This window comes from Pleurodeles waltl, chromosome 12 (assembly GCF_031143425.1).
Source record: "Pleurodeles waltl isolate 20211129_DDA chromosome 12, aPleWal1.hap1.20221129, whole genome shotgun sequence".
NCBI lineage: Eukaryota > Metazoa > Chordata > Amphibia > Caudata > Salamandridae > Pleurodeles > Pleurodeles waltl.
Window position 1 is genome coordinate 94,381,906 of NC_090451.1, and position 24,497 is coordinate 94,406,402.

The 24,497-nt window shown below is 42.0% G+C and overlaps 1 protein-coding gene across 1 annotated transcript; it reads right to left on the reverse strand.

Annotated features, from left to right (window-relative positions):
• Window positions 1-491: 491 nt before the first annotated feature.
• LOC138267887 (uncharacterized) lies at window positions 492-23,786 on the reverse strand. Its single transcript, XM_069217122.1, has 7 exons — window positions 23,550-23,786; window positions 22,784-22,879; window positions 18,703-18,845; window positions 13,640-13,907; window positions 9,446-9,624; window positions 6,976-7,034; window positions 492-4,356 (listed from the first exon to the last, which is right to left on the reverse strand). Exons 1-7 carry the CDS (start codon window positions 23,623-23,625, stop codon window positions 4,209-4,211), a joined length of 969 nt encoding a protein of 322 aa, XP_069073223.1. The 5' UTR covers window positions 23,626-23,786; the 3' UTR covers window positions 492-4,208.
• Window positions 23,787-24,497: the final 711 nt, after the last annotated feature.

Sequence of the window (24,497 nt, forward strand, 5' to 3'; positions counted from 1 at the left end):
TGTAGGCAAGACTTAAACAGATACATTGTTCAGTACCTCATGATGACCAATTTTAACTAATATATTCAAAACAAGGTCTAAATCATGCAAAAGTTGGCTAAACAGGTCTTCAAATTGAGCAAAATAATTTGAATATCTATATTATTGTGGCCCCTTTATGATCAACCCTAAAAGTCAATGTGTAGAAATATCGCTAATTTACGTTATTTTACAGAGATTTGCCTAGAACCATAACGCCATTAGCTTTTGCTACGCCTTGCTACATAAAGGGCCATCTATGCTTCGGTACAGGAAGAAGTTAAACGCACTATAGATTTATATTGACCTTTATGATCTATAAGTGCAATTTCTTTAATGTCAACCAATCATTATCTTTCACACCACAGAAACATGCTCTGCCTATCCACAAATACCAATATCTATTTTTGGGGCCAAGTATCTCCCTTTAAGTCACGACACTTATCATCACAACACTTCTTTTAATACTGTCATTTATTTACAAAATCGTTTGTGGTGTACATATACATGAGTAAGTGTGTGACGGCAACACGTAAGAGATAGGCGTGTAACAATAGAACATGACATAAAAATTTACACATTTCATAAACAAGAAACTTTTCCATACAAAAATACAATATTTATTTTAACATATTTATGTTTACATTTTGTAGATGATGATATTGTGGCTTAAAATGATTAAGATCGTCCAAGCAATACCTACTCCTGCTGCTACTCTGAGCTAATGCACCGTTCTTTTTTATTTATCTCTTGTAAAGAATTTTAACAAAAAATGTGGATTCCAAAATATTCCTTATGAAGTTTGATTTTGTTGCTGAAATTATAAAAATAGATATTTAAGCAGCAGAAATTAGACAGAAGTGTTGTTAAAATATATTAGTTGTGCATTATTCATGCAAAAAGTGCAGATGATTCAAAATAATACATTTCCTGCTACTAATTTGAGGAGGATGGGCTACTTTAAGTTGTCTCTAGAGGAAAATAGATACTCTTTCCGACTATATCTCAATGAATGGCATTCTTATTATATTTAGAGAATCCTATCTTTTTGAGAAGAGTTATAATGACTTTACTCAACAGTACTCTTAGACCCCTCTTTCAAAACAGTGAAATGTGTGAAATACTAAAGAGTCCAAAACAATGATCTTGTAAGTCATGAAGACATATTTAAATATCTATTTTCCATGCCACTAAATCTGAAGTTTATTATTGAAAAGAATTAGTGTATGATTATTCAGGTAGAAGTAACACACTCCAAGTTAAAGATAGGATTCGCATTTGTTAGACTGCAACCTCTTTACCCTTAGTCTTTATTGATGTACTATTGTTAAGTTAGTCATTGCTCAATGGAACGATTGGGTAAGGATGCAATGTCTCTACTGAACAAGGAAGAGACAATTATGCGATGTGTGTGTAAACCATTACCTATGCTGCCGAGTTTACTATTATAGAAAGTTTATTTTCTGTTGCCTGTGTCTTCTCCTAAGAGCAGCTTTAGAAAACGTGCCATATTTATGTTTCGCACCAGGATAGCAGAGTTACCCCCCAAAGAGGTTGTCCCTGCATAAAGTGGAGACACTTTAGTGGGAAATCCTATGCTGGAAAATCTGCCTAATGCTTATGTTGGCTGGTTGAATTCCAGCCACCAAAACAAAGGATTGTTTTTTTAATGAATCGTTAGTGCCTATACGTTTAGCACCCCCAAAATACTGGGGGTGTTTCGGATCATGCTAGGAATTATAGTTAAATGTAACACAAAGATTTCCACACCTTTTTCCATGGAGGTCTTTCACGGATGTAACTCAACTAACATGCTGGCAGACCAACCACTCTAAATAGGTCGAACCCCATCTTTTCTGGTACAGTTATCTATTAATGACATGGCTGCCCAAAGAATATCTACTACACGATAAGATGTTCACTATGTCTTAACACGAAATAGGGGCACTATGTCACGATAGGCAGAAAGGTTAATTCGCCTGTTTCACAGCAGATTCTATGTTAACCCTGCCGCCTTAATCAGACTAATAATTATTACAAACAATATATGACATATTTTGGTTAAAAATCATTTTAAGTGTGTAATTTGGGGATTAACACATGAAAACGACTCCTGAATACACTTTGTGAAAACACAAAATGATTTTGCAAGACGTATTCTGCCTCCTTAACAGGAAATTGAGCCTATCACTTGGCTTAGACTTTCTCATTTTAAAAGCGGAGAAAATGTTTTTGTTCCTCCTTATGTTACTTGAACGCACTAAAAATAAGCCGGTGCAGTTTGATCCTTTTGGTTCGACCTGGTGTCGAAAAGGGCGTTTCCTCTCCTCTCTATTATAAAGGTACCAAAACAGTGCAAAAGAGCATGTGTGTCACTTCCGATCGTGCAGATAGTATTTAAACGGGCTCTCGGGTTTTGCTTTTCTTAAGAAGTACAAGACACACAGCTCTACAAACAGGCAATCTTTTATGTCGACCCCAGTTGGCAGCGCTGGGCTAACTGTTTGAAAGTGTGTGCTTATCCTGCCAACGAGGTACAAAGGGATGTAAAACTCAGCCCTGGGCCACCAACCTTGTGCAGGGCTTTCCCTCCAGGTGTGTGTGCTCACGCCATAAAAGGTACAATTTACAGGGTTTGCCTTAGACAGTATTTCCTCGACTGCTGTAACAAGAGTTGCAAGGCGTCTGCTTGGGTCTGTGATTTTGAGTTACTGCCATATGGCTACTTCAGCTTGCTGGACTTTTGCTCGATTTATCCCGAGGTTACATCTAAAGTGGCCCAGTCTCCCGAACGCCTAACTTGTGCCTGGATATACTGAAGCCAGCACCAGACAATTCGTCCCACCCACAAATGGCAAAATATTATGACGTCATCAGTGTCCGGGCGAAACCAACTTACGGGTGTCATTGGATGTGTTCTCATAACACTGAGCTTTCAGCAGCAGGGAATTTTCAATGAGCGGCTATGGAAGTGTACAGAGGAAACAGTCCCAGTAACAGCAGTTTCCAACTTCCGGGTTTCCTCTGCCCCTAGTAGCAGAGGTTGCTTACCATCAGCCATGCATTGGTAGTTCTCTTCTGACCTAGTTCTTGCCCTTTGGAGGGTGGGACTTCCGGTAGAAAGGTGCCGTGTTCCGCTGACAAGCCGCATTGGTTAGCCTGTCGTTGGTAAAAGCCCAGACGGGCATCTGGACGACTTTCCCCGGTATTGAGGTGGGCAGATAAAGTGGATGTCAACTTTTGGTTCATTTAAGAAAAATACATTGTGATCTTCAAAATTTGTAAAGCTTGCACTGATAAAAAATAAAGCACATTTGTGAGGCAAAGGATTCGCAAATTCAAATAACCCTCATAACACGATTACTCTACTTCAAGCAAAAGATAGCTGTCTAGGAATAGAAGTCATTTTCTCTATGGTCCCAACATTGGCCCACAACGACCAAATCCCTGCCAGACATTTAGCATGTCTGCATGCAGCGAAACTGAGTGGGAGTCATTAGTAAGTAACTACTCTGCCCTCTGAAACCAATGCTGGTGCCAGAGAACTTACTCTGAAGGACAAAAATTAGGCTGATGACTGACTTACTATTTTTTTCAGAAAGCAAATAAAAGTGAGCTTTTCTGATATTGAGACCTCAGGAGACATACATTCCTTTTCCAGCATCAAAATATTTTTGGACAATCTATGTCACCTGGAGGACGTCTACTGTCTACAGTTTGGTACTTTCTTAAATTGGTGCTTGGTGATGGAGTCCATTCGCCATAAATCCTTCATACATTGGTTTGGATTAGAAGTACTGAAGATGTTGATTTTTTTGTTAATCAAAACTGGACAAATAATATTCCATAACATCTATGCTGAAAAATTGATCCACGTGGCTTTCTGCTGTACGCACTGAAGTCATGCACAGTGCGTGTACACGGGAATTCAGGATGTTCTCTTGAATATTTTAGTTGTGCAATATGTTGACCTGGCAGAGGGGGTCTAGCCTGGCCATTAGCCTAGAAGTAACCAGCCTGTCAGAGACTCTGAAGGAGGGCGGCTGGTGGAACAGCGTTTTGCTGTACAAGATGGAGAAAATTCTTGCAGATAACTTTTGATAGTTTGACGGTTGCTGTACGCTCCATGCTTCCGTACAACCCGCGAGGCAGGTCAGTGATGCCCCTAATCAGTCTGTCGGTGGTCTGTATCACTGGCATTTGCAGGTCTGTATAGCAAAAACGGTGCGGATGTGCCCATTTCGGGTCCGGAACACATGTGTCTCATACTCGTCAGGTACACAGCCGTGGGACTCTCCCTCTGCCCAGAGGAGGCAGTGGTCTTTGTTCCTGGTGTCCCTAATTAAAAAAAAGATGAATTATAACAATCATTATTTCTTAATTTCCCTATACATTAATTTCTTCATTCCACACCTATTCCATCCAGCACACCAGACATGGAAGGACAAGCCTAGAGGAAATTTGGTATCAGCCTTGACCGCAAAGTACACCTGTGATGTCGATAGTGCTGGGAAGAGTGAATCACATACGACAAACCTAATATGTAATTCACTCCTCCCCTATCCTTTTTCATTGGCATTGGGTTTCTGAGATATTTTCTCTAAGCTTCGTGCAAGTTTCTTATAAGCCAGGGAGCCTCTATCCTCCCCTAATACCATGATACTCAGCAGGTCCAGCAGGGTACGTAGGACATCTCTGCACACCCCTCATCTCTAAGGTCAGGGCACTTGTGCCAGAATCCATGCACAAGCGAAAGTATTTGAAATTCCAATTATTTTTAGTCCAGGGGTCCTTAACATATTCAAATCAAATATGTAGGTGCTCAAACAGAGTTGAGAACTAGGGGCCACATGTACGAAATTCAGGTTTTGCGAGTCGCAAATTGCGAGTCTTTGCGACTCACAATTTGCGAGTCGTAAAACCTGATGTACAACAGTGGCAATGACACTGTTTGAGATTCCCATTGAAGTCGCAAATGACCTACCTTATGAATATTCATGAGGTAGGTCGCAATTTGCGACCCCATTGGAAATGGCCGCCCTCACAGGGATTGTGGCCTACTGGAGACAGCAGACCACCATGTCTGTGACTGCTTTTCAATAAAGCAGTGTTTTTTTTATTTATTTTTATGCAGCCCGTTTTCCTTAAAGGAAAACGAGATGCATTTTAAAATCAAAAATTAAAATTTTTCTTTTCATTTCTTCAGAGCAGGCAGTGGTCCGTGGGACCACTGCCTACTCTGAAAAAATATTTTTGCTGCCATTAACAAAGGGGAAGGGGTCCCATGGGGACCCCTTCCCGCTTATGAATGGGTTAGCACCAGTTTGAAACTGGTGCTAACTGCAATTCATACATACCATCTGGATTCGGTATTAGGAAGGGACGCCCTTGTCACGCCCCTTCCTAATACCGAAACGCAAAACCCAAACTGCGATTGGGTAACAAGTTACCGAATTGCAGTTTGGGCTTTGTACATCCCAAATAGCATTTTTCAAGTTGCCAACGGGCCGATTCGCCGTTCGCGACTTGAAAAATGCTTCGTACATCCAGCCCTAGATCCTTTTTAATGGCATGATGGAGTAACGAGGTTACAACGTTTAGGCGACCTGCTATTACATGTCAGAGAAAATTTGGTAACATTTTGTAAAATCGTAAAACTTTTAGAAAACTTAAATGTTGCATGTTTATCGCATTTTTAAAGCTCCAACACTGAGTTAGGAGGCAACCTACGCCCTGGCGAAAATTAGTACGAAATTCAGAAATGTGTAGCAATCTCATTGCAGAACCCTAAATGAGCTCATCAGAACAGCATCATGGTCTAAAGCCTGCGTCCCTCTCAGTGCATTTTGTCAGTCCATGCCTTGTAGGTGGCTTACACATTTTTTTAACTTGCCATATCATTATGGGTGGTGTGGGGATGGGGCAAAAGAATAAAACTTTTGCGATCACAACACAGAGGGTATTTTAAATATTTTTGTCGCAATTTGGAACCACGTGACAAAACCAAATACCACCTGGAAGGTACAGATGCAAGTTTACAAGTAATAAATGGACCCTAGAGGTGAACCTTTCCACGTGAAAATCTGGAGTATCCCTAACAGTTTGGTGCCTGAAGTACAGTAGGGATGAGGCTGCCTTTGACCTTTCAGAAGTAGGTTATGAATCTCCCAGGACACCTCCCCACTAAAGAAATGTGATTTCTGACAACTATCACTAGCGAAATTAAAACACTTTTGCATTCTTTATATATATACATCCTATGCATTAATCTATCAATCCATTCACTTTCACACACACCCTTATCCATCCTCAGACACACGCACACCCATCCATCATTTCATTCATTCATCTATCCATCCATCCGACACACATCCATCCACCCCCCCTCAGACACACCACACATCCATCCACACTTAGACACACACAATCTCACACACACACACACACATCCATCCATCCATCTATCTTTTGGAAATGTTCACCTCCTGGGTTTGAAGCTCGTGGTTGCATACATGGTCCAACTGTAACTGAGAATTAGCTGGGACTGCCTTGATTGGTGCTAATGGAACTCACTATTTCAACCCTCCCCCGACCCAATCCCTACCAGGAGGAGATAATATCAAATGCAGGGGCCACAGTAGTATGTCCTTGTCGACCTGCGAAGCATGGAAGGCAACAGAGCTTTAACCTCAAGACATGTCTACAACCTAGGTTTTCTGAACGTTCGAGACACCTGGTTTTCTCTGCCCCCCTCTTTCTTTGTGTCTCAGACCCCCAGGTCTCTCTTTCTTTTACTCTGTCTCTCCCCCTGTACCCACATCTCTCTGTCTGCGTATCTTTGTGTCTCCCGCCCTTTATATTTTTTATTCCTCTTTCTCGCCCTGCCCGCCCTGGGTGCTGTTGTAGTAAAGTCGGCGCCCCTCCTCCCAGCCCCGGAGGTGGCAGCTGTGTGCTTACCTGAGCAGGCAGTGGTTTCCGGCTGAACAGCTCCCCAAGCATCGACCAACATCAATTTCCTGCAACATTAACAAGACAAAGCCATTAGCGAGCGCCGCACCCCCTGCTGGCGGAGGGGAGGCCTGCAGGCCGGGCCAGCTGTTCACACGAGGGGGAGCGCTCTGTGGGCCTGCAAAGGGAATCAACATTCTGGGGGGCGTTTAACAGGGGCCGCAGTTCCGTGGACTTAGGACAGCCCTGGAGCGTCTCTGTCTACAACAGAGGAGCTGGTGTTTTACCCTGGAAATGTATTCAGGAGGAGAGGATGACATTTATGGAGAGGAGAGAAAGAAAGCGAGAGATGCCATCTCAGGATAACTGATCTAGCATCCAATTTAACGACCTTTGTTCTGATTCTGGTTCCCCTGGTTAACCAAACCATGTAATCCTGGACACATCAAGTTATCATTGTGATCGCTCTTTCAGTACCGTTTCTAAGTGTCAGATGTGGCTGAGCTCCGCCTGCCACGCCTTCGGATTTACACCCTCTTCCATGGTTCACTACAAACAATGCTAATCTATAAACGTGGAATCTGCTAACTTTTTGGCCAACTACAAAGCGAAACCCTAGAGGTGAGAGAGGCTGTTCCCGGGAGAGTGGTTCCTGCAAAAGGCGTGGACACCCACAGTGTGTGGACTGTTTGGCTTTCACAAATATTTGCAATGCCTTTCCCACACCTATTATAAGCTCACACCTCCACCTAACAAGTAGAACTTCTGCAGCAAGTGCTGAAAAGTGAACCAAATCCCCATTTTCCAAGGGTGTGTGTGGGATGGGAAGCCTTCACGGTGAGAACATTTTTAATGTGAATAAAAAAGAAAAGCAAAATGCATTGGTGACATTTCAGTTACTCTAAGGCTGTTCTCGCGGACTTTCCTCAATGAGGGAACTTCAGGATTTTTGGTTAGGAGAGAAAGGGCCACCTAAGGGAAGTTATAGCAAAAAAGAAAACTACGTCCCTATAGAAGGGGTGTGATTCTTTGGTTAATGCAGCAAATAATGATGTCTCAGCTCTGCGTAAGCTTGTACCTGCGTACATTTTTTGGTGTTTTAGGTCTCTGTCACTTAAGTATTAAAGGTAGTCAAGCCACCTACATGCACAGTGTTTTTGACATTCGTAATGGTACCTTTAGACCTTAAGAAAAATGATGTAAGTTTCATTACCTGGCAACAATTATATTCAGTTTCTACACTGCAACATGTTCAAAATACAGGTAGGTCTGACCTACAAGTAAATACAAAGTTAACACTGCTCTATGTGCCAACAAACCTCAGATCACACAAAGGACATCTGATTGGATAAACGAGGGATACGCAAGAAAACAAATGGAGGTCGTGCAGTGGGGTTGTTACGTATCCACCTACAAGCGATCATCCTCGTTTTGAGAAACCAAGCAAATTTGCCATCATCTAAATGAAACTTGAGGTTTTTCACAGTGACTTCTCAGCCAATTTGCAGCTACCAGCAGCACCTCCCGCCTAACAGAGGAAATGGCCCCACTAACAACATTACTAACGACCTGGAAGCAAATTAATATGGGATCAGGCGTCCAACCTGACGCACAACTGCTGAGTCAGCGGTAGGTGTCCTTTTAAATCTTAAACCTCGACCTTCACAAGGCAATGGCATACAAAATTAATATAACAACAACTACTACTGCAACCAGTACTATTATTACTACAACAGCTACTACTATCACAACTACAACTATTACTACTAGTGCCACAATTACCACAACCACTACTACTACTGCAACTACTACTACAAATACAACTACTAATGCCTCAGCTACTACAACAACCACTACTACTACATCTACAGATACTAATACAACTACTTCAACCTCAACTACCACCCCTACTACACATAATACTAAAACTACAACTACTGTCACAACTACTACTACATCTACTACTACAATAACCACAACTACTACAATCACTACTACAACCATAACCTCTCCTACACATATTAGTAAAACTACAACTACTGTCACAACTACTACTACACCTGCTACACTAACCACAGCTACTAAAAGTACTACTACAAGTGCTAATATCACAACTACTACAGTTACTGCTACTAATAAAACTACTACTATAACCACATGTACTCCTATAACCAATACCACAACTACTACTACTAGAATTACTACTACTAATACAACACAACTAGTACTGCAACTAATAGTACCACAACTACAACTATGAATACAATTACTACTACAACCACAACTACTGCTACATGTACTACTACTACCACAACCACCACACTACTACTAATACAAGTACTACTGCAACTGCTACTACGATAACTTATACCACAACTACTACCACTAACACTACTTGACCTGCTACAACTATTACAACAACAATTATAAGAAGGCCATTGGCAGTGCTTAGAAACAGGCTCCATCACTTCTCGATTACCTTCAGCCGCTCCTCCTTTTGTCCGGCTGCGCCGTAGACCGTCTCATAGTAGTACTGCAGGTGCGGTAAGCGGTAGCACGACGGTCTCATGTCGCAGCTCTCCACGGTCTGCACAAGCTCCGCCCCATTCGGATTCTCCACAACCACTGTCTCGAACTTAGTTGGCGAGCAGGAGAGCCCTGTGAGGGCAAAAGTGTGTATACTAATTAAAATTGGGACTTCAAAGATCAGGAAAGCAAAGGTTGCCTTACTTACCAAGAGCGAGGATTTTCAAAGGCTAAGCATTTATAAAGCAGAAATAACAACAACAAAAAGAAGCTCTAGAGTTAATGTACATGCAAAGTTACTACAAGGCAAAGCTCAAGTACATAAACCGCTCTAAAACAAAGTGTCTAGGTTTACTCGGCTGGTGCTCAGTTCATGTAAATTACACATCAAAAATTAAATGTTGCTCATGCCCACTGCATTAATATTAAAAAGGAATTGAATCATTTGAGGTGGCAGATGATTTCTTGACTGTATAACACTGGACCCAGATTGCAAGTGCTTAAATTCTAAAAAACATGCGTGCCAGGGGCCTAGATAATTCTCAAGAGGAAACTGCAGCTACAATTCCACTCTCACGGCCAGTGCTGCCAAATGCATGTACCAACGCTACCCATTAACCATCATCCTCCTATGTAAATGCCATTTTTAGGGTCGAGCCTGCGTTGCATGCGCTCGCGCATGCGTATCGCAGCAAGACTCTTTTGTATTTATAAAAGGGCTCGGAGCCCTGTCAACTTCACGTCAGTGTGTTTCATTGGTTCGTGGGCTTGCCTAATAAAATCTGCTTGCTTTCATTAGTCAAAGGCATGCATACATCATGCCTTTTCCGGTGGCTAGCCATTCTCGAGCGCAGCGACCAAGTACAGAAAACATGCGAGGCTCGCTGTTTTCCATCAGGCTCATGGACTACTTTTTCTGTAATTTACGAGCGCGATCTCACTTGGGAGAAGTCGAGCGCTTTACATTGTTTATTTCACTGTTTCGGGTTGTGTACATAAATGCACTTTTGCCCGATAGGTGAAAAGTCGGGTTAGGAGTTTACAACGCGATCAGCTCTAACATGAGCAAACTCGAGACCCGTTGCATTGTAAATGCTTGTTAACTATTCCAAGCTGCAACAAGGATCCGGCCGCTCTTGTATTATTATCTATTAATGCAGATTTACATTGTTAAACACTCTGCTGATGTGACCTGTTGGAAAAAAGGCCAACAGCGCCACCATGTGGTGGAATAAGGTAATTATGTGCCGGTGATATGAAATATGTGCTGGTGATGAGTCCCAGCAGCCTCGGCACACATTAAGCACCGCAGACTGGCCTTTATGGAACTCAAAAAGTTTTCTTTGATAGGCAGAAGAACTTTGGCATAAGAAGGCAGTTTTAGACACCAAGTAACACTAGATGAGGGTCTTTATTCCAGATACTCTCAAGGCCTTGAAACATCCACTTCACAGTTCATAGCACTGGGTAACAGCAGAATGGACGTTGCTGTGTAATATGCCATGGAAATACCACTGTGATGCTTACTTAGATTTAAAGATATGCCAAAAACATATGACAAGAAAATACAACTTGTGGCAAGCATAACCACAGTACGGAATCTTTATACTCTGGGAGCCTTACACTCATTTGAATCACATAGAGCTGAAAGGACTGACAGGGCAATTCATGCTAGACAACATACTGGTAAGCACCGCAGAATGAACCTCCTTGCTCTGAAATGTTATCTGTGATTTTAGCACATAGGAAGTGCAGACATGCAGTAGCTCTACTATAATGAAATTGACCCATGCTTTGCATGTCAACATTTCAACGCTAAAAGGGTGAAGGGGTCGAGTAGACAGAACGGTTGCTTACAAAGAATGGAATGGAATCCTGGCATACACTAACTCAGTGACTTGGAATCCCTGATTCAAATTCACACAATGTAAATAATTTGCACCAAATCTACTTGTCTCCTAGAAGGATGGCCAGTACGTAACCATCTTGCATCCGACGCTTGCCGATGATGCCAGACAGCACATGCAAACTTTTATCATATGGTGTGGTTGATCAAGTTAATTCGGGCCGAAATACAGGAATTGATAACTAAAGTGTCTGGTAAAACTATAGAACGTCATTGTCTGGGGTGCTTTCTGTCTGTATGCCAAGGTTAAAAATACTAAACAAACATGGAAGTTCATAGACTTAGCTTTGATAATTACTAGGAGTAACATAGCAATGCAATGGCTGAGTAATGGGGTACCAAGCAACACAACATGTGTGCACATTGTTAAAAAATAATCTAGAACTGAACTGATGACACTTCTGAGATACAGCAGACAAGGAGCCGGAAGTGCGTCCACTGATGACTGGGACACAATATTGGTGACACTCTAGACGAAAATGGATGAGTGCCTGCTGTAATTGTCCTGAACATGGTCTCCTCTTAACCTTTTCTTCTGGGGATAGACAGTGACCTGATACAATATACAGAGGCCCGAATATAACTTTTTACTGTCAGTATCCGTTTATTTGTTCACTGGACTTAGTTACTGATGACCTGGTCTGGGGATGGATTCATTTGTATTGTTGGGCTCAAGGGAGGATGGTCTTGTGTTCAATTTCTGTTTATTAACTGTTTGAAATAGTTAAAATGTGTACTGTGAATGATGTTTAAACACATAAATGGAGCTTGGCACGGGATTGTGATGATGCTAAACTTTGTGCCTACTACGGAACCATGTAGCATTACTGCACAAAAACTATGTCAATAAACAGCCATTTGAGTATAAAAAAAGTATCTCTAGACGATAAACTTTAAGCACTAGGCCCAGAGGCTCTCATGCCTAGGTTAAGTTCACTGCCACCGCTCACTACCACTTGGCTGCTGCTGATGTCTATAAATGCCAGGCTGAGCTGTCACACATGACTGTGCAAGGTGTGACTGGGATAGGGCCTGGGGCTGACACAGTTTGTAAACATTTTAGAGAAGGCAATGTGCTGAAGAGGGCAGCTCATAATTTACCACTGTGAGCTGGCCGTGACCCTGAAATGATACCAGAATTCTTAAAGGTGGTAGATTCCTTGAGAAAAGAATAGGAAAAATCAACATGTTTGCCCATACTAATGAAAAAACATAACACAAGTTCAGACTCACACTTCTTCAGGCCTTGAACCTAGGGATAACCTCAACAGACGCCTCAGCTTCTACGTCCCCACCCGCCCCCTCCGCTCCGCTGGCCTCGCACTTGCTGCCGTCCCTCGCACCCGCTGCTCCACGGCGGGTGGGAGATCTTTCTCCTTCCTGGCGGCCAAGACCTGGAACTCCCTCCCCACCAGCCTCAGGACCACCCAGGACCACTCCGCTTTCCGGAGACTCCTAAAGACTTGGCTGTTCGAGCAGCGATAACCCCCCCTTTCCCCCCTAGCGCCTTGAGACCCGCACGGGTGAGTAGCGCGCTTTATAAATGTTAATGATTTGATTTGATTTGATTTGATATCACGTGGCCAACTTGTGACAATTGTGAATCTGAATTTCATGAAAATGTGACATCTGCCATCCTGGAATGGACTCACTAAGTCAAATGTTAATTTTGGAAATTGTCAAATGATGATCTGTTAAGAGCATTCATTTTTAAACTAAGTTTGAAAGTTCTAAAACCCTGTGCTATCCACACAGACTAAAAAAGCAATCTGTAAAACTGGACAAGAGTTTCTCAGACATTTTTGTTAAAAGGAGAATATGACACTTTAGATCCAGTTAAATGATTCACATATATATGTTATGATAAATGTATTCATATAGCGTATTCCTTCTAGTTGTTTGGCCACAAAGTACTTTGGACAACTGTGTGGGTTTAACCGGTCTGCGATTGTCATTGACCAGAGACACAATGATTTGTTAGCATTTTATTTGTTTGTGTTTCACACTGTTAGAGGTGAGTCAAACTGGGGAGTGGCCACAAGGGTGGGGTTGGCTTGTGTATTGTTTAGCAATGGAGTATGTCATTTAGGGCAGGCTAAATCGTCCTATGGACCTGCGTGGGTGATAGGGTGTGCCTAAATGCTTTGCCACTGGTTTTGTTCTGCTAGTGTGTACTCTTGACTGTCCTTAACCCCCTGTAGAGCCCTTCATCTTCCTTATTTGAGGTTTCCTTTACTGTACCTGCTGCCTCTGATGGGTTGGAACACTTTCCTACGTCAACCGTGGTTTCAAATGGGCTGTCCGGAAAATAGGCCTTCAGGAAGGGCATTCGGATGCACTCATCAGGTACTGGGTTGCACTGGCAATCTTCGGTCACCTCCACTTCCTGGACGCCTTGAAAGAGCAGGACCCGCTCCAGTAAGATCTTGCTAGGCTCACAAGTGGCACTCTTTGGGCAGGATGGCTCCAATCCTGATGTAAGAGTCGAATCTGGCACCCGGTCACGTAACTGCAAATATCCAGTGGAAGGACACAGATTATAAGGACATAAATGCATGAGTCATAGAATATACTTAAATTTAAAAACATACAAAAAAATCAGTAAGAGCTACCACAAGTTTGCCAGATACTTAACATGTGCATTAGTATGCAGACTAACATCTATATTGGTGTGAGAAATGCAGTGCTTAATTTGTAAAAAAAAAAATATATATATAGGTTCCAGGGCCCCTGCCACGCTGCCAGTGATAGTAACAACACAACTACTAACCATCACACTGCAAGTCTGACATTTTGGTCTATTCAAGGCTCCCAAAGCAATAACAATGGCTCGGGCAGCAGGTAATATTAATTTTCAATGTATATTGCATTAATCGTTAACTGTTGTTGAGGTCATCTCTACAACAGCCAGACAGCGCCACCTTGTGACAGACTGTCACAATTTGCCGGTGTTGACACTTAAGTAGTGGTGCTGAGCACTGGAAATCACTGGCTCAAAATAAGCACTGAAGAAATATAAATTAAACTTGTTAAGTCAACCAAAGGATGGAAAATGTACCATTCGTTGAGGTAGGCAAAGTGTATGAACTTTGGGCAACGGAAAGTCTTGCTACGCAACAATGTAATTCCCTGCAGCTGGATGTCCTGCCCCAGCTGGGCAGGACTTCTAGCTGTAGGGAAATGGCAGCCAGCGCGTTTATTTTTTCATTTATCAGGACCGGTGTAAGACTAGCTTTGTACTTAGCGTTGAATGTCCCAAAGTTTTAAAGAAGCATTTTGAAAAGTTGCGAGCTGTTTGACTTTGCACACTCCTGATTATCTCTGTAGACTTAGACGAGGGTTAAACCAGAGTAATGACCTTGCTCCCAAATCGATGTTAGTGCACATCATTTCACAAACTCTGCGAGCTGATATTTCACCAAAACGCCAAATTTGGAACTCTGCAGGTGGAGTGCAACTTATGCTATTGCAGGCTTGACGCAAATCTAACATGATAAAAAAATAGGCTAAAATTATAGAACAAACCTATTTTTCTTGCATTTAAAATACAGTTTGCAATATGACATATAAATGACATTGTAACCTCTCCTTTAGACAATCAACTAAATGTAGTATATCCTCATCTGCTACTATCCTACTATTGACAAAAAACTATAAAAACAGAAAGCACGTCTCATTTTGGCATAGATTGTCCGTTTTAAACTTGAACCTTTTTCTAGAATTTGCAGCCATAATTCACAGTGATGTTAACAATTTTATAGCAACACCAACCTCTGTTTCACTTGAAACATTTTTCCATGTGTGCCATCAGTTCTTTATCTTAATTTACAGACACAAAAATGATCATACTTGATTCCTTCCACCAAAGTGCCCTATTTTCCACATGTTGTATCATATTGAATTTTAATCTAACATTAATTTCAACAATAACATTAATCAAAAGTGGAACCCAGTGGTTTTCTTTCTTCAAAATCAGGGTGTAGTAGAAGTTGCATTACACACTCCTTGGGTCCTTATCACATCATTATGACATCTGAAAGATCTTGTGACATCACTATAACATCATAAATAAAGATTACAAGACTCCTAGCTTTCTAATGATGCAGTAAGATGTTCAACCACATTGTCTTTAATGCCAAGTGACATATGTCCTCTTTCTAATGGCATACAAGGATTGTCTAACAAGCTTGAAGAAACACCAACACGTCCGCTGTCTGTCCCACAGCTTCAGTTAAGAACTATTTCAACATTTCAAAGCCCAGAAAAAGGCAATCTTCGAAAAAAATTCTGAGCCAGGAATTAGGAGACTTCCACAGATCACATTGTGTTAAAATTTCTGACTGCAAAATGTATTATCTATAGTGCACTATGGCATGCGTCCATATTTGTTTCACTTTGAAGTATTCCTGAGCTCTCCCTCCCCTCTGTGTGCTCGATTACAATTGTTACAAATCCCTAAGACAGCTCTGTCTTCTGTTCTTAGATTTGAACAAGCCTTGGAAAAGCCAACATATCTGGCTGGCATTCTGTTAATGTCACCTGAGCTCAAATGGAAGTAAGCCTATAATTCACATAGCAGACACAGGGTGGTGCCATTGTTCCACACATATGGAATTGTACAGCAGATAATCTGCCTCATTACGAGTCTGGCAGTCCTAAACCACCTGCCTTGCAGTGGCAGTCAGACCACCGCGCTCCATGAGCGGCAAATTACTATTTTGGCAGGCTGACCTGACTAAAGACCATTGCCCCAACCTGGAACATCATTCCTGATGTGGTGACGGCAGTCCGGGTTGTAACCAGCAAGCCGGCGCCGAATTCAGCATCGCCTGGCTGATTAAGCCCCGCTTCCTGCCAGCCTTTTCATGGCAGGGATCCAGCCATAAAAAGACTGGTCGGAAAGCCAGTGCTGGGGGCCATGAAATAGGCAGGGCAGGGTCCCACCTGCCCAGCACCGTCGGAATGCACACTGACTGCTTTGCAGACAGTGCGCATTGCAAGGGTCCAGGTCGGCCCCCTCTGTGCTATTTTAGGCAACAAATTATATAACCTTCTCTCTAAAATAGTTTACTGAAGTTCTATTGTGAATTTGACATCTGTAGTCCTGCCACAATCTGATGGGAAGTTTAAAAGAGCGGCATAGCACAATTTTATTTAAAAGAAATGCAGACTCCCATCAAAAATACAACCTATACTGTCCTCAAAGTAGAAAGCAGCTTCTGTAGTAGTTCTAGAAAATAATTTCTTCACAGGGGCACAAGAAGGCCGAACGTTTTGAACCCATGAGAGCTGAGATGTGCACGTTTTACACAAAGAATCAGCAAGATTGGCGCGTTTATAGCGAGTCTGCCACATGCGCGTCTGCACGCTGCAGTTTGTCAGCTGCAGTGATCTGGTCTTACGCGTGATTTGCAGACTCTTTACTAGCCATTATCTGTGAAAGGTCTATAAGCTTGGAGAAAAGCCGGGGATAACAGTGATGAGCCTGCAAGTAACCGGCTACCACCAACACTAATAACTTCTAATAGACAAGACTGTAACTAGCTTGGCTCCGCCCCTATGAGTCTTTCAAAAGTTATCTGGGACTTTCAAATGTGAGCCTGACACGCAACCTCTGCCGCTGCTGCCTTACACACCTTTCAGAGTTGAGCTTGACCTGGGAGTGACCAAGACCCAGTCCTACAAACCTTTCAAATGTAAGCTGATCTTCATTTTTTTGCTGGGTCTCAAAACAGCCCTTCCCAACATGGTCGTAATACAGGTCCCACCAGCCCCTGCATCGCAGGATGCCCTCAAACCTTCAGGGGGGCCCCATTCAGGACAACGCATATGAATATCTGTGATACTGGAGACACGGGGGACCCTATCATGTTCTTCGGGGAGCCCTCATCATTTTGTGTTCATAAATGGACCAGTTGTGGAAATTACTCACAGTCATTGAGGCTGAATCCTGTCATGTGTCTGACTCTCTCCAAACATTACAGTGCTGGCCAGTTAGGTTAATCCCTTTAAACTCTAAAATGACGGTGAATCCTGGGAAGCAATTCGGCTCGGATATTGCTCGTGGAATGGAAACGGCAAAGCCTGCATGCATTAGCTGTGCACTGGCGCCACCCAGGGCCCACTTGGGAATATACACAGGATATTGTCTTTTTTCCGCACTTCCAATGTAATTGGCGTTCAGAAAAATATACACAGTGGCTGCTTTGTTTAGAATTTCTAAATTAGAAAATGCATTGAAAAGCAGAACAAAACACAGCGCGTTCGTTTTAACTTTTATAATTTTTGTTGTAATAGCAGAAACACTAGGAATACATTTCCTTTCAAACGTGCTGAAAAAGACGCCATGGTTCTAGATGACACATAAACAAATTTGTATTTATTGAAAGTCCTTGGGACAGAACGGTTGTCCATAGTAACAAGACACTACTACATGAGCCCGTTACAAACAGAATAGTGGATAATACAGTGGTAAAATAACAGGGATACAGATCTACCTGTCCACGTGGATAATGTCTGACACATATGTACTCTTGGAGAACCTAAGATCCACTTACCTGCTTGGATCACTTTGAATCTTTCTACCACTTTAGATTATACATAATTCCCTCACCCTCTCAGATCAACTGAGATATACCTGCTCTCTTAAGTTACTTCAGATCTATCAGTCCTCTACAACCACTTGGATACATGTCCCAAATGTCATTCCTTTATATCCACCTATTGATCAAATTAGATTCAATCAATGCACTATTTTAGATCACCTTAAATTCAAATCAAATCAAATCATTAGCATTTATAAAGCGCGCTACTCACCCGTGCGGGTCTCAAGGCGCTAGGTAAATTCACATTACCTATCAGATGTCCTCCGATCCAAATAGTTCCTCAACATCTCAGACCCACTTGCATTCTCACATACCCTCAGATCCACATGCATTTTTGATGCACACAGATCTGCATGCACTCTAAGACTGCCTTGTATTCATCTGGCCTTTCAGCTTACCTCAAATCTACTTGCTTCTTTAGATAACCCCAATCAAGTTATACTCTTAGATCACTTTACTTCTGCTACCTTTCGTCTTAGGCAACCTCAGATCTAATTGTCCTCTTACATCACCTTCACACTCTAGGATTACCGCAGACCCGCTGTCCCTTTCATATAGCAGCTGATCCACATGTCATTTAAAGTCAAACTCATGTGCCCTCTTGGATCTGCAAAGACCTATCTTGCTTGCCAGATTACCTGGAAACGATGTGTCATCTTACATCACCTATACGCAGGTGCCCTCTTGCATATCACTCACCTTTTTGGTTTTCAGGAAATCCAGCATAGAGGAGTGTTTAGGAAGTCCAGGGAATCCAGGGTTGTAAGTGCTAATGCGGGAAGGAGCCCCACAGTGGGACCTGCATGTACCCACATCTATGCTTACTGGACTGCCAGAGATGTCTGCAAATGGAGAAAAAATACATGTTTAATGATAGAGTTATGTCATCGACGGAGTTATAACATAACCCTAGTCCAGATCGGATCTCAGAGCTTAGCCACACCATATATACCCACAAGTCTGATGGAGATCAGCCCTATTCCACTACTGAGACACTCACTCACTTACTCAGTTGCTCACTCAGTTTCCTACTGCATTATGAGCTGCCTTCTTCCGCGTTATTTTGACTTATTTGTTCACCTGAGCATGCACTGTTCCAGTGATATTCTCAGTCACACACACACTCATTCATTCTTTTGTTCTCTTCTTTGCCATCTGTGATTTAGTTACCCCTGTACTCATTCTCTGACACACCGAGTCATTCACTTGCTCACTTTTTCTGCTCAGTTGTATTGAGCTCCTAGGTATAAGCATTTGTATAGCCAAAGTAACTCACTACATTTGATCACTTGTTCAAATGTTCTAAAACCAACTCCAAATGTTATTTTAAAAAACAAAATTCTTCAATGTTGTCATTAAGTGAAATTGAAATCAAATATGCTTTATTCTCTAAGATTAACACATTTACTCTTTATACCAGCAACAGAAGAATAATTCTCTTCAGTGATCCACCAGGAACTCCAACAGGAGGACTCCAATTCTTTGCTCATCCACTAAGATTTGTTTGCATTTATATTTGTTTGGTTTCTGGCATGATGATTTTGGGTAACTACTTGGAATTTGAGAAATACTTTTTCTACAATGCACACTCCCTATTCCAATTTCACGTACAGCAATGCACCAAATGTTTTCATTTTTTAAAATGTTCCTGATTTCGAATTCTTGTAGAGAATACATTTAAAAGTAAAACCTTTCCATCATCCATCATTCTAACAATATTTGTGGATCTTTCTTGCAAACACATTTTGCTCTAAAAGGAATTAGTGCCAACATATAGTCAGATTCCTTGAGGATAGTATTGTGTATCAAAATATATTTGATAAGAATTAGGCACTTTTTAACTAGAAATTAAACCAAAAAAGTAACAAAAATGTTTTATGCTGGTTTGGTTTTTGGAATGCAGTGGACTCTAAAAGAGTATCATTCATGGATGGATAAACAAGAAGACACAAGGCTATTTGCTACTGAGATGGTATTATCATAAAATATTGTGAAAAATATAATGCAACACAAATATCGAGAGGTCAGTCATATCATAGAACAGAAAAAAATAAGGTACACATTTTGTGTTTTTAGATTTTTATGATCATACTCAATAAAGCTGTACAGATTTTTTTATACAATTGAATACAATATGTTTTTATAAATGTTAGTTATTTAGTATGATAGGCAATTAGTACTGTAATATTATTTGTGTTTAAATTGTTAGGATATTTTGTCAACTTTTATATGAAATGTAATTGTTTTATTTAATTCGAAATTGTTCATTTACTAATGGATTGTTGGGTTTGTAAAGGATTAGGGTGGATGTTTTTAATATCTAAATTATTATTTCTAATTTAGTTTTATTTATTTTGTAAAATGAACTGATGTCTATGTAAATTAAATATTTAATTGTTGCTACAATTGTTTGTTGATGTTTAATTTTTAAGTGGTTGATAAATGTATTTATGTTGATATTGTGTTGATTAACTTTTATTCATTACTTTTAATTGTTTTATTTCGTTTTTAATGTAATATTACAGATTCATCCTTTTTATAAGATTTAATTTTCTATACAAGTAAGAGTCTAATTGACAATATTTGTAATTGTTTAAACATTTTTATTGTATTTGTTATTTCAAATATATATTACATTATTTAATGTGTTTTAGTATTGTAAAGATATTTTAAAATTATATATTTTTTCTATAGTTAATTTTCTTAGGACTGGGAATAGTGAATGTGATCTGTCTAAAGTCCTACACTTTTCCCTTACTCTTGCTCAGATTGTAGTGGGAATGGTTTATTTAACCCCATCAAAGTCCAACACTTCTCATACTTGTGCTTAGGCTGGAATTGAAATAGTAAATTTAACCCATCTAAAGTCCAACACATTCTCTGCTGTTGCTTGGATTGGACTAGAAATAGCATAAAATGTAATCAATGTTAATTTGACAAACAAAGGTCCAACAATTTCCCTATCGCTGCTAAGACTGGTTTGTGAAAAGTAAATTTGAACCCACCAAAGTCAAACACTTCTCTTCTGTTAATAAGATTGGAGTTGGGAATAGTAAACCTAACCCCTTCAAAGTCCAACACTTTCCCTACAGTAGGTAAAATTGGAGTGGAATAGTAAGTGGAATAGTAAATCTGACCACTGACTGACCAGTGCTTTCCCCATTTTACCTCACATTTGGATTGGGGATAATAAATCAGATTTTTACAAAGTCCCACACTTTCTCTACTCTTGCTTATGGTCAGGGGAAGTCGTTTATATGACAGCACCACAAATCAACAGTTACTCTATTGTTACACAGATTGGAGAGCAAATAGTACATGTAACCCCTCCAAATGAAACACATTCGCTACTTCTCCTTATGTTAGAGTGGGAATAGTAAATTTGACCCCTTCGAAGTTCATCATTTTCCCATCTATTCTACAGATTGGATTGGGAATTGCAGATCTGGCCCTATAAAGTCCAACAATTTCTCTTCTTTTGAAAAGATTGGAGACTGAATAGTGTATTTGACCCCCTTTCCCCCCCACCAAGTCTAAGGCTTCCCTACGGTTGCTAAGATTGGCTAGGGAAAACTAACTGTATTTCTTCCAAACTCCAACACTTTTCCTACTCTTGCTATGACTGAAATGGGAATAGTAACTCTGGCACATTTAAAGTCCAATGCTTTCCCTATTTTTGCCTACTTTAGAGAGGGAATACTAAATCTGATCTCTATGAATTCCAACGTTTTCTCTACTTTTGTTTACATTTGAGTAGGAATAGTACATCGGACCCCTCCAAAATCCAAAACTTTCCATACTGTTGTTCAGATTGGAGTCTGATTAGTAAATTTAGCTCCCACAAGTTCAGCACTCTCCCTGAAGTCATTCACCAGATATGATCTCCAAAAGCTGGATATTGTGTCTAGTTTTGCATTTTAATTCAGTGCAGATAACATGCTGTCCTCGGAGCGCATGACTACGACATATTTCTAGTGAATATCACCATTTTAGGATTTTGACATCTTCTGAAGAGTGTCGCGTTATACACAACACTGCTGAAGATCTTACAAGTATAATTGATTGTGATTTACACAAAATTTGAGATATTTTAATTACAGTTCTGCAAATGTTGGCCTCTAGAGTTGGAGAACTTTTATAAAATATGTTTTTTTTTATATCAATGAGTAGCTTTCTAGCCTAGTGATGGAGGGGCTCAGATATCCACGTGCAGCAGCCTTGTAATCCTGAACCCGTATCCCATCATTGAAGCTGGATCATTGTCAACCAAAAGATAACTTGAATCATTGTATTCCTGTTAAATAACTCAAAGATGTTATCTTGTGTTTGATGATAATGAGCACTCATTTATATAGTTCTCGTGAGCGTATTCCTCACTGTCATGCCGGGGCAAGAGGGCACCAAGCTCTCCTTTGCATTAGGTGAATGTTTTGTAATCTCCTCGACTCTCTTCTGATACGCGATCGAGACCCCTTCTATTCTACCCCTTTCTATTCTACCCCTTTCCATTCTACCCCTTTCCATTCTCTACCGCTTGAAGGCCTTGTGGCGTTTTGTGGGATAAAGGGGAGTGCACCTTTTATGTGTCTCCTGACATTCGACTGACGTTGCCCCAGCTGAACAGCCTTTCAGAGCCGCCGCCTGTTCCTTTATGGGCCAGTCCACTTCTGCTAATGTGTGTCACAAATTGATTGTAAAAGAGGCATTCCCAAAGGTGACAGGCACGCGGAGAGACTGCGTGCGCGCGAGAGCACACTCGGGGCGCACGCGCGGCACTCACCCTGTCCTATGTACATGAAGTGGCTCAGCCGCTTGCAGCACCCCCTCTCTGCGTACAGTCCCCTCCTCTCGCTCGGCCGGCTCACTACTCCTGCGTCTGGAAGGAAGCACAGAGAAAGCACTCTTAACAGTCCAAGTAACCACAGAGAGGGAGGATAGCTCCGCGGGTTGGCCAAATGCAGCGGAGATGCGGGATCGGGTATCGTGCAGGAACACTTCAGTCCCTCATCCTTCCGAGACAGAAGAAAGGAACATCGATCGCATAAGTATAAAAAGATGTGCCAAAATACAATTTAATTCGTGGCGTGGGCTGCACAGCTCCTCCCTGCTACTTAATGGGGCCGAAAGAGGGATTCACCACGCCTCATCCAAGGGAAATAAGGGTGTTAAAGGGTAGTCCCGCCCATTCTGGCTTGGGGGGGCTTTGCAGTAGCCCCCCTTTATCAGATAGGGACAACATTCCTCCCAGCTATGGTATAAGGTCATGGCAAAATATTTCGAAGGGGCCGAGACAGGAGTTACAGAAAAACAAAACCACATCGATGGGGCATTATCCTTTCAAAGCGCCTAGGGAAATTCATTAATATGACCTTAAGCTGTGACAGATCAGTGGGTGAATGAAACGTATCTGGCGCTCCCTCCGCCCCATTGGCCTTTCACACTCCCTGCGCCCCTGACATGCATGCACCGTCCCAGCCCTACCGGCCTGCGCCCTTCACCGCGTTTAGGAATCGCTGTACAGTATCCCGTGGCCCTGGTGCACTTACCGACCAAGCTGAGGCAGGAGAACAGGCTTTCCAGGAGCACCCCAAGAAGCAGCAGCGACAGGCACCCCACGTCCATGGCCTACCGTGGACAGACACTGAATGCGCCCTCGACGAGCCCCCTCCCAATATAAGAGCTCTGCGCCCATGCCAGGGGGCGGCCTGCTTGTTTCGGGCTGCCAAATGTTCACCAACAGGCCTCCTGCCCAGGGACCGTACCATAACACAAAGGGGTGTCAAGGCCCCCCGAACTAATTGCATTTCAACACGGAGCCGTCCCGGCGACCCCGCTCCCGAGAGCCACTTCAAAGAGCAGGCCATGAGTGGCAGGCCCGTCTCCCCAGGTAGGGAGGGGGAGCGGGGCCGGCTTGTGTGGACTCTCCCGGTGGGGGTTGTTTGTTCTGGGCACCCCGTCCAAACTAATTAACCTCTAAGTAGCCTTTGTGTCACTTTAAACGTGGTTAATTGGCGAGGAACAAAGGCATTTAGTGCTATTCACAGAAGTCTATTGTTTAGGCGCGCACGCAGCAATTCTTTTCAGACCTTTAAAGTTCACAGAGGGCGGCATCTTTAGGGGTCCCTCAGACTAGAAAGTGCACTCCGGTTTGTTTTATATGCACACCCCTTAGCTCTGGGGACATCCCTGTTTTCAGGCACTCGCAATTTTTGCACGGTAGCGCCATGAAGATGTTTTGTCCCAGGATCACACAAACTGAAAAGGGAATCGGGGGTAAGGGTTTACATTCAGTCATCTGGTTCCTTAGCCGGGATTTTAATCACCAGATAACATCTTCCGCGGTTATCAAACTTCCACTTTTACAGAATGTAGACAACATGACCAAGATCACACATTACAAGCACCAGTGGCTGGAAATATCATTTTAATCACAGGTGCCCCGGGTGTGGCTGGGAACTAAAATACTGGACACAGGAAAACACGGGGATCGGGGA